At 47.1% G+C, this 14905-nt stretch overlaps 3 protein-coding genes and 1 long non-coding RNA gene across 5 annotated transcripts; 3 read left to right on the top strand and 1 right to left on the bottom strand.

Annotated features, from left to right (window-relative positions):
- The first annotated feature begins 469 nt into the window (after nt 1-469).
- On the top strand, nt 470-1403 carry LOC4331826 (uncharacterized). Its single transcript, XM_015776693.3, has one exon. It carries the CDS (start codon nt 668-670, stop codon nt 1091-1093), a length of 426 nt encoding a protein of 141 aa, XP_015632179.1. The 5' UTR covers nt 470-667; the 3' UTR covers nt 1094-1403.
- A 3313-nt stretch (nt 1404-4716) lies between these two features.
- On the top strand, nt 4717-6922 carry LOC4331825 (cation/calcium exchanger 4). The gene has a single exon (XM_015776692.3). The coding sequence runs from the start codon at nt 4896-4898 to the stop codon at nt 6813-6815; it is 1920 nt and encodes a 639-aa protein (XP_015632178.1). The 5' UTR covers nt 4717-4895; the 3' UTR covers nt 6816-6922.
- Nucleotides 6923-7665: 743 nt separating this feature from the next.
- Nucleotides 7666-14047, bottom strand: LOC4331824 (probable lipoxygenase 6). 2 transcript variants are annotated; one of them, NM_001402056.1, is made up of 9 exons: nt 13476-14047; nt 12344-12630; nt 11416-11653; nt 10196-10519; nt 9993-10078; nt 9761-9868; nt 9373-9677; nt 8993-9259; nt 7666-8883 (listed from the first exon to the last, which is right to left on the bottom strand). In NM_001402056.1, exons 1-9 carry the CDS (start codon nt 13846-13848, stop codon nt 8115-8117), a joined length of 2757 nt encoding a protein of 918 aa, NP_001388985.1. In that variant the 5' UTR covers nt 13849-14047; the 3' UTR covers nt 7666-8114. The 2 variants fall into 2 exon arrangements, with proteins under 2 accessions (NP_001388985.1, NP_001388986.1); NM_001402057.1 differs by lacking the exon at nt 11416-11653.
- LOC107280435 (uncharacterized) lies at nt 12630-13530 on the top strand. The gene is made up of 3 exons (XR_001544563.2): nt 12630-12932; nt 13247-13283; nt 13392-13530. It is a non-coding gene; the product is annotated as an uncharacterized lncRNA (long non-coding RNA).
- Nucleotides 14048-14905: the final 858 nt, after the last annotated feature.

Genomic DNA, 14905 nt, shown 5'->3' with positions numbered 1-14905 from the left:
ACATAGTACTCCAGTACTCTTACAACAGTAATACTGCTGTTCGTAACATCCTTGCAGCTGCAGCCCACAATTTTGAGCCCTTTTCCAGCTAGCAAGTAGTACGAGTAGTAGCTCACTTAAACCCGTGGAATTAGCGGTTGTTTTAAAACCACAAACCGATCTGCTTAGCTAAACACAATCACAAAGCTCGCAAGATCAAGATCGTGCCATCACTACAACGTCGACGTCACTGGCAGCTCACTGGGCGAGTCACTGAGTCACTGCCAGCTCAGCAAAAGCCAAAGTGTCAAGCTTACCACATCAAACCATTAATCAAAGATGAAAATCCCAACCTCAATGATTAATTTGCTCGTGGGCCCCACCCCACCACCTCCTCTCCCGCCATTGTTGCCCACACTCGCACGCATTGCTCCTCCTCCTCCTCCTCCTCGTCGCATACAAAAGACGCGCGCGCCTCGCACTACCAGCCGCTGCACCAACCGGGCCTCGCTTGCCCAAGAACCACCACCACCACCTCCTCCTCCTCATCCATGGACGAGCCACCTCTCCTCCTCGCCGCCGGCGAATAGCACCGGCGGTATATCCGATCCGATCATCTGGTGGTGTGTTCTACGGGTTGCAGCTTCTTTCGCTGGATATAGGGATCGATCGGAAGTTTTTTTGGGATATGTCGGCGGCGGCGGCGGCGGCGGCTGGGCAGGAGGTTAATCCGGGCGTTGTGGTGGCGGCGGTGGTGGAGGTGGAATGGGCGGAGTGCGCGTGCTGCGGGCTGAGGGAGGAGTGCACGCCGACGTACGCGGCGGGCGTGCGGGCGCGGTACGGCGGGCGGTGGCTGTGCGGCCTGTGCGGCGAGGCGGTGGGGGAGGAGCTCGCCGCTGCCGGGGGCGGCGCCGGGGACGACGGGTCGGTGGTGGTGGAGGTGGAGGCGGCGATCGCGAGGCACGCCGCCTTCTGCCGCGCGCTCGGCTGCAGGTCCCCCGCCGCGGCGGAGCGGCTCATCGCGGCGGTGCGGCGGCTGCTCCGCGGCGCCGGCGAGGGCGGCAGGAAGGAGAAGGCCAAGGCCGTGGTGGTGCTGGAGTTCCATGACGCCTGAGACGACAGATCGAAGATCTGTTGCTCTCCCATGGCGCTAGCTATAGCTAGTCCTAGCCTCTTTCTCTTTTAATTTGAATCTCTCTACCTTAATTGCTGCTTAATTTTCCTAGCTTGATTATATTTAGCTCGCAATAATTACGTGCTCAATTTGTACGCAAAATCCTGCAAGTTCTCCAGCTTTGTGTAACTGTGAAGGAATGGGAAACAACATTCTGGAGGACAATGAGAGATTGAGAGCTAAGGTGGAAAAAAGAATTCCATTTTTCTCTGTTCATGCTGCTCAATCCAATTTTGACATTTTTTTTTCATCTTTGTGTTATGCTTATGCTTGCCATGACAAGAGCATTGGGAGATCAAAGATTCTGTCCATTTCGGCTAAGATAGGAAGCATAAAAGAACTGAGCACATTGTACAGTTTCTTGGTTTTGGTTGGACTCTGAGACATAATTGTTGGAGCTCTGTCAAATTCAAGCATAATGTGACTCAGAAGCAAGCTGCTCTAGCTGGAGCATCTTAACACTAGCTATATATTCTCACCTTTTACGAGCTTTTACGCTGTATTTTGCACATTTTTCACATCACATCGCACGAGTAGAACCTTTGCCCAATTATACAGTTAGGTGCAGGTTGGATATATAATAAGTTTTTCACCATACAGAATATCATTAGTGCAAAAAATTCAACTTGCAGGTGTTTGAGCAGTGAAGCAAAGCAAAAGACCAATACCAAAACCAACCTGAAAGGCTGAAAACCGAGGCAAGTTACAGAATACAAAAATATATCCTACACTAGTGATTCAATTTCAAGCAAGATTTGTTCTTATCTGTTGGCCTGCAGGGGAAACCAGAGCCATGTTCCTCTATCATTTCTTCAGCCTGAATACAGAAAGAGGTTTAAACTAGCAAAGTCAACTTTTGCTTGAAATGAAAATGAACTCAAGAATGACCCTTTTTATTATAAAAACATGAGGATCAAGCTTGCAATGGATTGGAAACGCCGTTCATTAATTGCAACTTGAAATTTTTTAAGGGCGTCTGATGTTGATTCCAGGGTCGCTGATTGGCTGGAACAGATGCCAAATCTTCCAAGGTTTGGTGGGGTTGGATGGAGCGATAATCAGCCCAGTCGTGATGCTGATCTTCACATGCTCCAAAATGAACCTCAAAACCATCCCTAATCAACGCTCCATGATTTCTCCCCCCATAATTTTGTTTTTAAAAAATCGTCACTTAGCCGACACGAGGAATCAAATTCTGTGATTTTAGTGAGTGTTTGAGGGGTTTGGTTTGGTCTCATAATCAAAGAAGTCACCATCACACGCACATGCATGCAATTGAGTGTTGATAAACTGTCGGATATGAATAATACGATGTACTAAGCCACTGTTTAGTCGGCATATATGTAGCTCTACAATTTGCTGCTCATCAAGTCTACGAAAATCTGAAAACAGTTTAAACCTTTCAACTAAAGTAAATTGCACAAATCCACTGTAATTAGTTCAGTTACAACTTACAAGTGTGATTTATCACGAATTACTGACATGAGATCGACTCGTTGCAGTACCAATCATCATCGCTTCTTTGTCAAGCACTACACAAGTGTATACTTGGTGGAGTTCATTCATGATATGGCCGGCCGAAATTTCCCACTATTTCTTTTTCTGAACTTTTTAATCCAACCCCGAATTTACAATGCCTTTCCCGTACATGTTTTTGTTCTTGACCTGATAATAATTTATAGCGCCATTTCCATCAGGAAGCTGGACCACGCTGGATTAAAAACCATTTTTTTTGTGTAGCTTTCGATCGATCTTATCATGCCCAGATTCTTCCCTGCTCTTGCATAGTGTTCCTGGCATATTCGCGTTGTGCTCCTCATGATGGATCTCCTCACCTTTTGACGGCTTTGTTACCTAAATTATTCATCAGAGCGTGAGCTAATGCGTCGGCCGCGTTGGACACTTTGGCAAAATTACCTGATAATAACTGTGGGTTGGTTTGGTTTGTGATCTAAATAGACCTTACCAAATTTTGTCAATGCCAAATTTTGGCATGACTAATTTTGGTAAGGTAAAGTTATATTTGGATTGAAGCCAAAATAGTCTAAGTTCACTATTGAAACGGCCTATTTTCTTATGCATGCCAAAATTTGTCTTCAAACCAAATAGACACTAAACACTATTGAAATTGACAAATATTGGTAAGCCTAATTTAGACCTCAAACCAAATCAGCCCTGTATTAAAAAAAAGATTTGAAGGAAGAGATATCCCTCCAAACATTTTTTAAGAAGAAATTATAAACATGTTAAGAATTGAATATGATAACTCATAATTGAAACCACACACTCCCATTTCTAATAATAACTGTATTAATCATATGGATGTGCTGTGACATGGCATATAACCTTATTTTTTTGGAGAGGTATGTTCCAAAAACATGAGAGGATTAATTATGTGCAAAAAGGAGAAGGCAGTTTGTCAGTGATCACAAGTGTTCTTTTCTTTGCCAGGAGAAGAAAGCAGCTTGCGTTGGTGTTTATGTATCAGGTTGAGCTGCATTGATAGAGCCCCTCTTGCAACTTGTCTGATTAGATTTATGAGAACATGGACAGCCACTTGAAATTTAAGTAGGACCTTGAAACCAAAGAAATATCTTTCCTTGGCACCATGGGCAGAACCGCAGAATCTTCCAGAAGGTCCTAGATGGCGGAGCGGAGCCTGTTGGCGAGCTGTCAGCAGGCTGCAACTCTCCTGGCCTTCTGGGGTAGGTTAGGTAGACTGGTTTGTCATTACAGTGTTTTTCTTTTCCTAATAAATAATAAAGACACCTCGGGCTCCTTTGGAACAAAGGGTTTTAAAAATTTTGAAGAAATTCAATCATATGGAAAGCTTTCCACTAAGGCCCTTTCATCGAAGAAATAGTAAATACATAGGTATTTGGGAAAAAATTTAACATAATACCTAACGTCTTGAAAAAAAAACCCCCTGCCTATCTCTCTATAGTTTGTGTCTGTTTTCGTGTGCTTTATCCAAATAGTCACTCATGTGGCTTTTCTTCAATTAGTAGGATTTGAGGTAGCCCTCACAGCCTCTACATTTTACTTGTTTCATAATCCTGTGTTCTTTTTGTTTACTATGGTTTTGTTTTCTTTAAAAAAATAATTTCGTTGAAATAATCAAACTTAACTCGAATTTACATCATACAATCAAGGGTAAGAACAACACATCCCATTGAGTAGGCTTCACTAGAAGGCCTCATTTCCAAAGCTGAGCTAATGAAGGAGGGAGTTTATCATTGACATGTGAGGTTCATCATTTTTTTTTAAGATTGAAATAATCTGACATATAGGTCCCACGCTATCTCAGTCGCCACATCAGCTAAAACTATGATGAATATTGTCTTGGAACCAAATGTGACCCAGTTGTGTAAGTTGAGAGACGGGCGGTTCAGGGACGAATTTCAAACTCAACAACTAATTAAGGGACATAAGGTAAACTTAATCCCCGAGCATATGATCAGCCCAATCCAAGCATGGTTACATACGGCCCATTAGAGCAACTCGCGCGGTGTCCAACCCAGCAAGCAAAGGTAACCGAAGCCGCGTTCGCCTCCTTCCTCCTCGAGTCGTCAACTCCGTCTCGCAATTCCCAAACCGCACCTTCCAATCCTCCGAGCAGGCAAACCCTAACCCCGACGACCCGCGCCCCACGAAACCCCTCCCCTCCGCCCGAATCACTCGCTGCCACCCCCAAATTCGGCATGCCCGTCCCCGGAAACCCTAGGCACTGACCTCGCCGGAGATGATCTCGTCGGCGGGACCGCATCCTCGCCGGATTCGGCCCCTCGCCGCCGCCTCCCTCGTGCTGTTCCTCTTCCTGCTCTACAGCCGCTCCGGCGGGAGCTTGGTGCGGTCTCCACGGGTATTGAGCTTCGATTCGCATACGGGGCACCGTAGATTCCTCTCCGATGCCGATCCTATCAGCCCCGCGTCCAACCTGTCGGAGATCGGGGAGCTAAACGGCGAGCAGCCGCCGGTGGATCCCTCCGTGGCGTGCGCCGGGGTAGCGCGGCACGAGGGGTTCGGGTCCCAGTGCGAGTTCCTCCGGGCGCACCCGCAGTGTAGCTCCGGCGGGTTCGTCGACTACTTGGGCTTCTTCTACTGCCGGTGCGAGAGGTTCAGGGTGCTCGGCTATGCGGTGCTCGGTGTGTGCCTAGCGGCTCTGTTCTACATGCTTGGGAACACGGCCGCGGATTACTTCTGCTGCAGCCTTGAGAAGATGTCCGCGCTGCTACGGCTCCCGCCGACCGTGGCCGGAGTGACATTGCTCCCCTTTGGAAATGGCGCGCCTGATGTGTTTGCGAGTATTGCCGCGTTTATGGGGACCGGCGCTGGTGATGTTGGGCTGAACAGTGTGTTGGGCGGAGCGGTCTTTGTGACTTGTGTTGTTGTCGGAGCTGTGTCATTGTGCGTGGCGGAGAAGAATGTGCAGATTGATAGAAGATGCTTTGTGAGGGATGTTGGGTTCTTTCTGATGACTCTAGTAGCACTGTCGATTATTTTGATTGTTGGGAAGGTGACCGTTTGGGGAGCGATTATGTTTGTGTCGATTTATGTGGTTTATGCGTTTGTGGTGGCTGCAAATGAGGTATTGAGGAAGCATGCACGGAGGCTTAAGTTTGATGTGGTCACACCACTGCTGCCTGTGAGAGGGAGTATCTTTGCACAAGGAACAGAAGATGATGAGTCCGTGTACAGTTCACTTCTTGAGGAGGAATCAGATGGTGACGTGGCTCAAATAAACACATCCTTGCCTCAGTGGATGTGGGCTTCTCATGTGGCCATTTACTCAAATCATGGGATCAGAGGTGGTTCACCTGACAGTTCCAGGCCGCTATGGGGTTGGAGTGATGAAGAAGTGGATAATTCCACAGTTAGCTTCTCCAAGCTGTTCTTGTTTTTGGAGCTCCCCTTGACGATACCAAGAAGGTTGACAATTCCAATAGTTGAGGAAGACCGGTGGTCGAAAGAATATGCTGTTGCTAGTGCTGGCTTGGCGCCTGTTCTGCTGGCATTTCTTTGGAGCAGTCAAGATGGGGTATCCACTAAGGCTCACATAGCAGCATATGTGATAGCTGGTATTTCTGGGATGGCACTTGCTTCTCTCGCTTTCATGTTCACTGACCATGAACGACCTCCACGGAGATTTTTATTCCCATGGGTGTTGGGAGGGTTTGTGATGAGCATTATCTGGTTCTACATCATTGCCAATGAACTGGTTGCACTTTTAGTTGCTTTTGGAGTGATATTGGGGATCAATCCTTCAATTCTTGGGTTAACTGTGTTAGCATGGGGTAATTCGATGGGTGACTTAATGTCAAATGTTGCCTTGGCAATGAATGGAGGAGATGGTGTGCAGATCGCCATGTCTGGATGCTACGCAGGACCTATGTTCAATACACTTGCTGGATTGGGAATATCGATGCTGCTTGGAGCTTGGTCAACAGCACCAAACTCTTATGTTCTTCCTCAAGACAGCTCTCTCATTTACACAATGAGCTTCCTCGTTGGTGGATTGATCTGGGCTCTTGTTATGCTGCCACGGGGTGGCATGCAGCCTAACAAGATACTTGGAGTTGGTCTCATTGCCCTTTACTCAGTTTTTCTTTTTATTAGGGTAAGCAATGCAATGGGGATATTGCCATTGCCTGGCTTGAGTTAGTTGCATAATCCTGTTGTAAAAAAAGAAGAAGAGATGTTGATATGCATAAAATTGCCTATCCATGCCTGTCTTTATACAAATGAAATGGAATCACACGTGTTCTTATCTGTTGTTGGGTGTTACAAGTTGTGAATGCGCTGATATGACACTTTTCCAGTGTGTAATCTTTGTTCAGGTAGCTTATCTTCTGTGTAGTACTAAATTTTTAGTTTTCTCATGCTATAAGCCCTACTTTTGTGTCCCTTTACTTTGTACATTGATGGACTTTGTGAAGAAAATTAGCAACCTGTTATCAAGAGTTCAAGTCTTCAAGGCAGGCAGTGTCTCAACACATCATTTAGTGGAAACTGCTTCTAGAGTTCAGTCTTAAAAGGCAGGGCATTTCTGGCTTGGCACCTGTTCCTACTTGACAAGGGAAAGGCCTTTCTGAAGGAAATATTGATCTTCAGGTCGTTTCTGAACTTGTACCCGTGCAAGCTCACTCTATTCTTATCAGCAGGTCTTTGCCATGTTTCACATTTTCAGGCCTCATCTTTTCGCTTATGCTTATCAGTCAAAATTTAAACTTTCAACCTATAATTTGAAGGTGATTTTGACCTTTTTTAATCGAAGTTTATTTTTCAACCTTTACTTTTAGGTCGCTAAGAATACATATATAAAAAATTTTATTCACAAATTACTTATTGTTTACAAATATACCATTATAAGCCAAACAATGGAGCCGTCAAATGCGGTAAGATCTCCAAACAACCTGCAGGTGTTGCAAACGATTTCGACGCCGTGACGCCTTGAGATGTTCAGCAACTACGAGGTATGACTATGAGCAAGCAAAGTTCAGTGGCGCAGAGCATAATTGCAAGATCAGTAAGGCATTGCCTTCACCTCAACATTGCAAACTGAATAGATGCTGAAAAGCCCATTTTGCTCTCGTTCTTACACTCTCACAATCTTCTTCCTTTTTTACAGAACATTCACAATTGCTATCATCATCTGAGAAGTCTGTCACCACAACACTGTTGTTTTCTAACATGGTCCCTGAATGGGCGCGAGGTGATCGTCGCCGGTGAGCAGAGGCAGGGACAAGGCTGCGTAGGATGTCGTCGTCTGCAGGTCCCGGAGTTCGGAGGCCCCCAGTCACCGAACTCCGGCGAGGGCTGCGGCACTGGAGCGGTGGAGAAGCGGAGGGTTTGGTTTCGTTTGGGTACGGATACTGATTAATACTCCTATTTCATATTCATTTTACTAAAATTATTGATCCAGAACACAAAGAGGAATGAATGGATCGGCAATGTCGCCAGATCAGATGGAGATGCTGTTGGGCACGCCGCGGCAGGTGACCCCCGGCGGCGAGCTGGGCGCCAGCAGTTCGTACGGCAGCACCCCGGCGCCGCACCGGTTCTTCCGGCCGTGGTCGGCGTTCCGCCTCTCGATGGTCTCCTCGGCGCGTCGCACATCGGCCGCGAACATGCCGTGCGCCGCCACGGCCGCCTCGTCCGCCGTCCACGGCACGCCGCCCTCGTCCCGCCCCTCGCCGAGGTACTCCTCGTCGGGCGAGTGCGTCGACAGCGTGTCCACCACCGCCATGAACTTGGTCGCCTCCAGCACCCCGGGCATCGCGTTCAGGAAGAAGCGGTGCGGGTCGGCGAGGAACGCGGCGTACTCCGCCGCGTCGCGCTCCAGGTCCGGCAGCAGCCGCCGTATCAGCGGCGGCCGGTTCGGGACGTACCCGCCCAGCGGGTACTGCCCGAAGTTGAGCGCCGCGTGCTGCGCCGACGCGAGCCAGACCAGCGTCGTCAGGATGGACGCCAGGTCCACCGGCGTGGAGAGCGGCGGCCACCACGGCGCGTGCCGGAGGTCGCCGTGCCCGACATGGATCGACTCGTGGTACCACCCCTGCAGCTCAAGATCGCACTGCACCGTCCCGGCGTCCGGGTAGTAGAGCTGCACGTAGGACTCCACCCAGCTTCGAATTGCCGACCAGAGCAGGAGCCCATCATTCGCGTATGGGTAGTCCTCGATGAGAAGCCTGACGCCATGGGGCTGCGTCGCGTCCTCCACAGCAACTCCCCTGAGAATTGCAGACGAATCAGGCAATGTCAGTGACCATGAAAGTACAAAAGCTTCGTCGTTTGTTCAGAATCAGATGATGGATGGTGATGGGGAGGAGAGGGCATTGCCTGCGGATGAGGTCGGAAGGGAGGCCCTCCAGGTCGAACCGCCAGTGGTTACGGTAGTAAGCAGCGCTGATCTCGCCGGAGACAGGGCCGGGGGTGAAGCAGGACTCGATCACTCCGTCGGCGTTGATGAGGCTCTGCCGTGCAAGCGCGTTGATCTCGAGCGTGTACCGCATGTGCGGGTGCAGGAGCTTGAAGATGGGGTGCATTGCGCTCATATGCCGGTGCGCCGCCAGGATGAACGGCTCCATTGTTGCATGCGTCCTAAGCCTGAAAGAGAGGACCCGGTTAGTCACAATGTTCAGAAGTTACCTGACAATTTGGTGTTCTTGTCAAGGCAGCAGTGACAACATTATGGCATGTTTGTTCTTTTTTTTTTTTACCAGTGATTGACCAGCTGATGGACACCAGCATCGTTGGAGCTGACATGGGCCTTGGCAAGCATCCAGAGCCAATTCGAGGTAGCATCATAGGGAGGCGTCAGGACCTTGCTTGGCCGAGGCTCCCCTGGCTTGGCTGGAGGAAGACTAAGCTCGATAGCGATCGGTTTCAGTGTGCCAGCTTCTGTCAGGAAGAAGATTGTTCGGGTCGCATATGCTTTCCGTCCATCTATCGCATTGATCCGGTCCAAGAATGGCAGGTATGCGTCATGGTAGTCCACTATGAACAGCTTTGCTTCGTCCATTGCCTTCAATTGTGACATGTGATCAGAAAGAATAACCATGGGGACACTACTGGACATGATTTAAGACCTCATCAAAATGATGGTACCTGTTGTACTGTGAGTCCGTTGAGATGTCCAGCTATGTGTGTTTCAGTAATTGATGATTCTGGTGGTCCATAGATTGCAGGATCCAGCTTGCTCACTGGTGGGAAAACCTATTTCCAGGCAATTATCTCAGTTAAGTTTTTACCAAAAATCAGGTTATGGATTACAGATGTTGATCAACATTAAAAACAAATTTCTGTGACTGAGCTGAGGATCATGATTTCATCTTATTACCTGCAGCCGCTCAATGTTAACTGGGTTTATTCCTGCAACAGCCTGCCTAGCAAACTCATCGTCACGGAGCCATGCAAACTTGTCCTCTGCAGAATGAGGGAGACATTGTTAGTGGTGATTCTTAAGGGTTCTTGAATTCGAAGAAACTTTTTCTGCTGGCAAATCAGCTTGAGGTAAAAAACGAATTAATGATCATTGCTTACTAGAAAGAATGCTAGGAGTGTCGTAACGAAGCATCCCTTCGCTCGACTCTTGAATCTTCTGAACAAGTGGTATCTTCTGGAATAGGTGTTCTTGCAGGCCCAGCTTCAGCCTGAGGCCCTCCTTATAGAGGTTGTCGATGTGGTGGAAGCCTTGGAAATTGTGGGTCTCAGCTGAGATGGATGCAATCAGCGATGGGATCAATGTGTGAAGTACTGCCCGGAGCCTCCCTGATGAGAAGGCACCCTGCTTCAGCTCCTCAAATGCCTCATCGCGGGGAACATATATTGGATGCGGCTTCTCTACTCTGCTCTCTGCTAGCATGTCTACACAGGTAAAGCATAAAGTTAATTCTACATTTTAACTGTTTGATTAGGTGAAATTCCAAAATTTATCTGGAAGCATTCGTTGGACCACTTTAAACTTTATAGTGAAGTGCATGGTTGATGACACAAATAGAAGTAATAATTAACCACTTAGAACCCTCGTAAAAAAAAAAAAACTTGTTCCGAGTAATCCAGAAACACATTACAGCAACAATCCTACAGGGAGTCCTGAGAGTCTAATAATTGCTAGGGATAATGTCAAATTATATTGATTAGTTTAATATTCACTAGGACTTGCATGGCCAGTTTGTATTCGGTACTGTGGCTAGAGTCCAAGAACACCATTCCAAAGACTAAACAATATAGAAAAGGCCATCCATAAGGTCTATAGTTCTATTGGTCCCGGTTGTTAATGGGCATATATGTCATATACTTTCAGCCTAACTATTGGCAATACTCAGTACCTGACAAGACTCTTCACCCAGAAGAAATTGCCATGATCCTAATCTGATACTCTTGAGCTGCTCTTTTCTGTTTCAATTAGGCAATTCTCGGTATTTTTTCCCCATTGGAGTGTACGCCATAGATTTTTGCCTGCTTATGGATAGATATGACTTCTAGGTCTTGCATAAAGTCAAGCGTTATTCAGAAGTTAAAAGTTACATATTCTTTTGTCAAATCCTGGCACCATCAAGGAATCAAACCACGTGGTGAAGGATTGTTTATTGAAGGGGCAAGCTATCACATCTGAAAGTGACCTGGTCTTTGATCAAAATGGAATTGGACATGCACAAGCTTCGTGCTAGTTATAGTTGGAAAATAACACGCACCTTTCTGCCTTTTACCCAATTCCCTTCTCTATAATCCGCTAAGGATCGTGTGCAAACAGAACTTACTGGTATCCGTTGGCGGGCGACCAGTCCGGCAACGCCGTGGGTAAGGTATCTTCTCTCCTCCAAGGATCGGCCTGATGAATTCCTTCCCCTTATCTGGATTTCCCAAATCATTGTATGTGGCATAATCATATATTCTGTCAGATAATTTCCGAACACCTGTGCCATCTCCTCTTAGGTCTTTAAGTTCCTTCTCCCTTAGTTCTCTAAGCCCGGGAGGTGTTTCAGAAGGTAAATATGGCTGCATGAGACCATTCATATATTATCAGAAATCTGAATTACGTAATCTTCAAGTGAATATTTTTTTTAGAATTGTTATCACTTTCTCATCAAAGAAATCAAGTCACCATTTGAAGGCCAAAAAACAGCCAAGTGGGATCACAACCTAACCTAAATTCTTTTATAGTTGTCTTGACTTCCTTTGGAGCAAAATGTAAAGAATTGACAGTCCTGTTTGAAAGTGCTGGAAAAACCACACCGCATTATACACATGAAGATGCATAAGGCATTGGTGCCCCACTCAGTTCATTTAACCTAGTGCCAAAAGATCGTTCTCGGACAGGCCATAGATACGTTCTACTGACAGGCCTATGACCCATCTAAAAGCTGAGAAATTAAACAACATTTGGACATGACATAACTCAATAAAAATCATGCCAAATAATCGGGTTTTTGACAATGACACACTAGCAGTAACTCTAAAAATCATGCCTTTAGGCTGGCCTGCCACCTCGTTTTGTAGTTAATGGCCTTCTTTCCCCAATCACCATCACAGACAATGATGCACAACCAGCTTAGTGACTAATATCACTATTAACTGGAACATGACTACTGTAAGGATCACCTAGCCATGATAATATCACAGCCTCAAAACACGTTTTTTTTTTTCCTTGGACCAAAGAAAAATAATTGAACGGAATGTTCAGAGTACCTTGTTGCTGAAGAACACCCTCTTTGTTGGCAGCTCTCTGGTGGACTGCACCCAGGAGTTGCAGGCGAAGTGCACAGGCCCGCACGGCAGGCCGCCGCCCTCGACGACGATGCTCTCCAGGAAGAACTCCCTGTTGTGCCGGTTGGCCACGGCGATGGCGCCCGGCTCGCCGAAGTCGGCGTCCACCGTGAACTCGGCCGTGTACACGACGTGGTCGCCCTTGGCTCCCCTCTTCTGGCACCAGTCCTTGATGGACACACGGCCACTCTGCATCGGCTTCTTGGTCCCTGTGAAAGATTCATCATCATCATCAGCAGCAGCAACAACTCAGTCAGAGCTGGGAAAGTTGGCAAGGCAAGTCAAATTTGGAGACATGTAAAAATTGACAAGAAAGGGACAAGAACTTTCGCGGATCATGGAGACAAGGGAAAGATATTTACTTGCGTGCACAGTTATGATCCATTTAGTCACGAAATATTCTGATGCTTTTTTTTTTCTAAAGGGGCAAAAAATTCTGATGTGATCATGAAAAGGGGAGGCTCTGCATTGAAGTACTCTGAAGATTCCGGTGGGCGCTTTGGATTTAAAGGTAGAAAGAAAGCTCTGTTAAAATAACCATTCCATTTATTTCCTTTCTCCAACTTGCAAATCTTGGGATTTTTCTAGTTTTCTGAAAGATGTCAGTGTTTAAAAAGTATATAGAGTAGCTCCAATTGCTTGGATACTCTTTTGTAAGCATGAAAAGGTAGTTGGAAAAAAATGCAGTGTGAATATCCTAATGCAACGGACACATGCTCTCCATCTCCATGCTCTCATTATACTAACTCCATTATAAATTATAAAGATCTGGTGATCATCTGCATCTAATCAGAATCCCCTGACTGCCATCTGCTACCTACCCAGGACCATGAGGAGCAAACGGAGCTGAAGCCAAAAAAAGGTACTAGCAACTTTGCATTTCCAGCTCCCAGTAAAGTAGAAAAACGATCAAAACAAGCTTAAACTTTATCCAAAAAAAGAAGAACTAAAATAAACAGCTCGAATAAAGGTGAGATTTGAAGTCAACTCGGCGAGGTGCTAGCTTAAAAGCTTACTCCCAAGAAAATGGAGTGCTTTGCTTGATTCTTCTTACTTGGGTGGATCTTGGTGCTGATGAGCTCGAGCACGACATTCCGGCCGACCATGTCCCAGAGCGCGTCGAGGTGTCCGGCCACCGCCTCCTTGATGTCCTCCTTCTGCTTCCGCCGCACCGTCAGCGCCGCCCGCAGCGCCACCTTCTCCGGCGCCGGCCGCCTCTCCCCGGCCCCGCCGCCCTTGATCCCCGACGACGGCGACGCCGCCAGCCGCGGCACCTCCTCGCTGATGGCCGCCACCACCACCTTCCTCCTCCCATGCCGCTCGCCGGGCAGCAGCGGCGCGAACCGGAGCTCGCCCCATCCCCGGCGCGGCGCCGGCGGCGTCACGGTGGCCGCCGCCGCCGCCCGCGTCAGGCCGGTCAACTCCATGCACGAAGACGAAGAGGACAGTGATGCGTTCTTGGCTGCGCTTCGGATCTCCCGCCGGTTTGGGCTGTGTGCTCTTACTGTTTAGGTGGGAGCTAAGCGAGGCGAGGTGGTTGGCGTCGTCGAGTTGGGAGCAGCAGGCAGCAGCAGTGCTGGCCTAGTAGGATTCATTCATTCATTCAGGGGAGGTGTCGCGTCTTGTGGCTGTGTCAGTGTTGCCGGATTTTTATATTTTGCAGTCAGCTCGTGCTATGGGTGGAAGTCATGGGCGACATGGGCGTTTTTACAAGGAAGTTTTGGATGGTTTCGCTGGCTGACCGGATGACTGAAACACTTGGGTTTCTCAAGAATTTTTGTTTGTCTTTGTGCAGGGCGGCACGAGACTAGGACCCTGTCCGGGAGTTAGAAGATTACAATAATTTACTAATTGGTAGTTAGTTTTTAAGAGTTTAGAAAAACTGAAAATTTCAGCTTTCAATTTCTAGTTTATTTTCTATATTCTACAACTACAAATTTTCAGAATTTAGATAACAATCTAAACAGTTTGAGAAACTAGAGATTATATGAGAAGCTACAGTTAAAATAACGTAAATATTAAGAAATGATCTATCAAATAAGTAGAATGTGAGAGACTTTAAACCTAGATCAGCTAGCCCACCACCTTGTGCAAATGGCTGAAAGACCCTTGGATTTTTCTCCATGAAAAACTACAGTTCTTAGAAACTCTTCACATAGATCTTAGGAGAGACGATTTCTAAGTGTTTATGAGTTGGCATTATGTACGGCGAAATGTACAATAACCCACGTGCCTGTGACTGACCATGATAGTTGAACTTGAACCTGCCCATGGTTTCTGTTCAGCCGAAGTTTCAGAGAAGTCTTAGGATATTGTATTTTCTTAGATCTGGTCTTAGGGTAGTTATATCATTTATTAGTGTTAAATGTCAGAAAAAAAGGGCGAATTAGGGCACCCACAATGGTTATCTATAGGCTCTCTACAAGAGATCTATGTCAGCATATTTTCCTACTTGGAATGTATTAAATGAAGAGAGAGAGCAAA

This window comes from Oryza sativa, chromosome 3 (assembly GCF_034140825.1).
Source record: "Oryza sativa Japonica Group chromosome 3, ASM3414082v1".
In the NCBI taxonomy this organism is placed as follows: domain Eukaryota; kingdom Viridiplantae; phylum Streptophyta; class Magnoliopsida; order Poales; family Poaceae; genus Oryza; species Oryza sativa.
The sequence above is the reverse complement of the archived record's forward strand: the minus strand, read 5'-3'. Positions and strand labels throughout refer to the sequence as shown.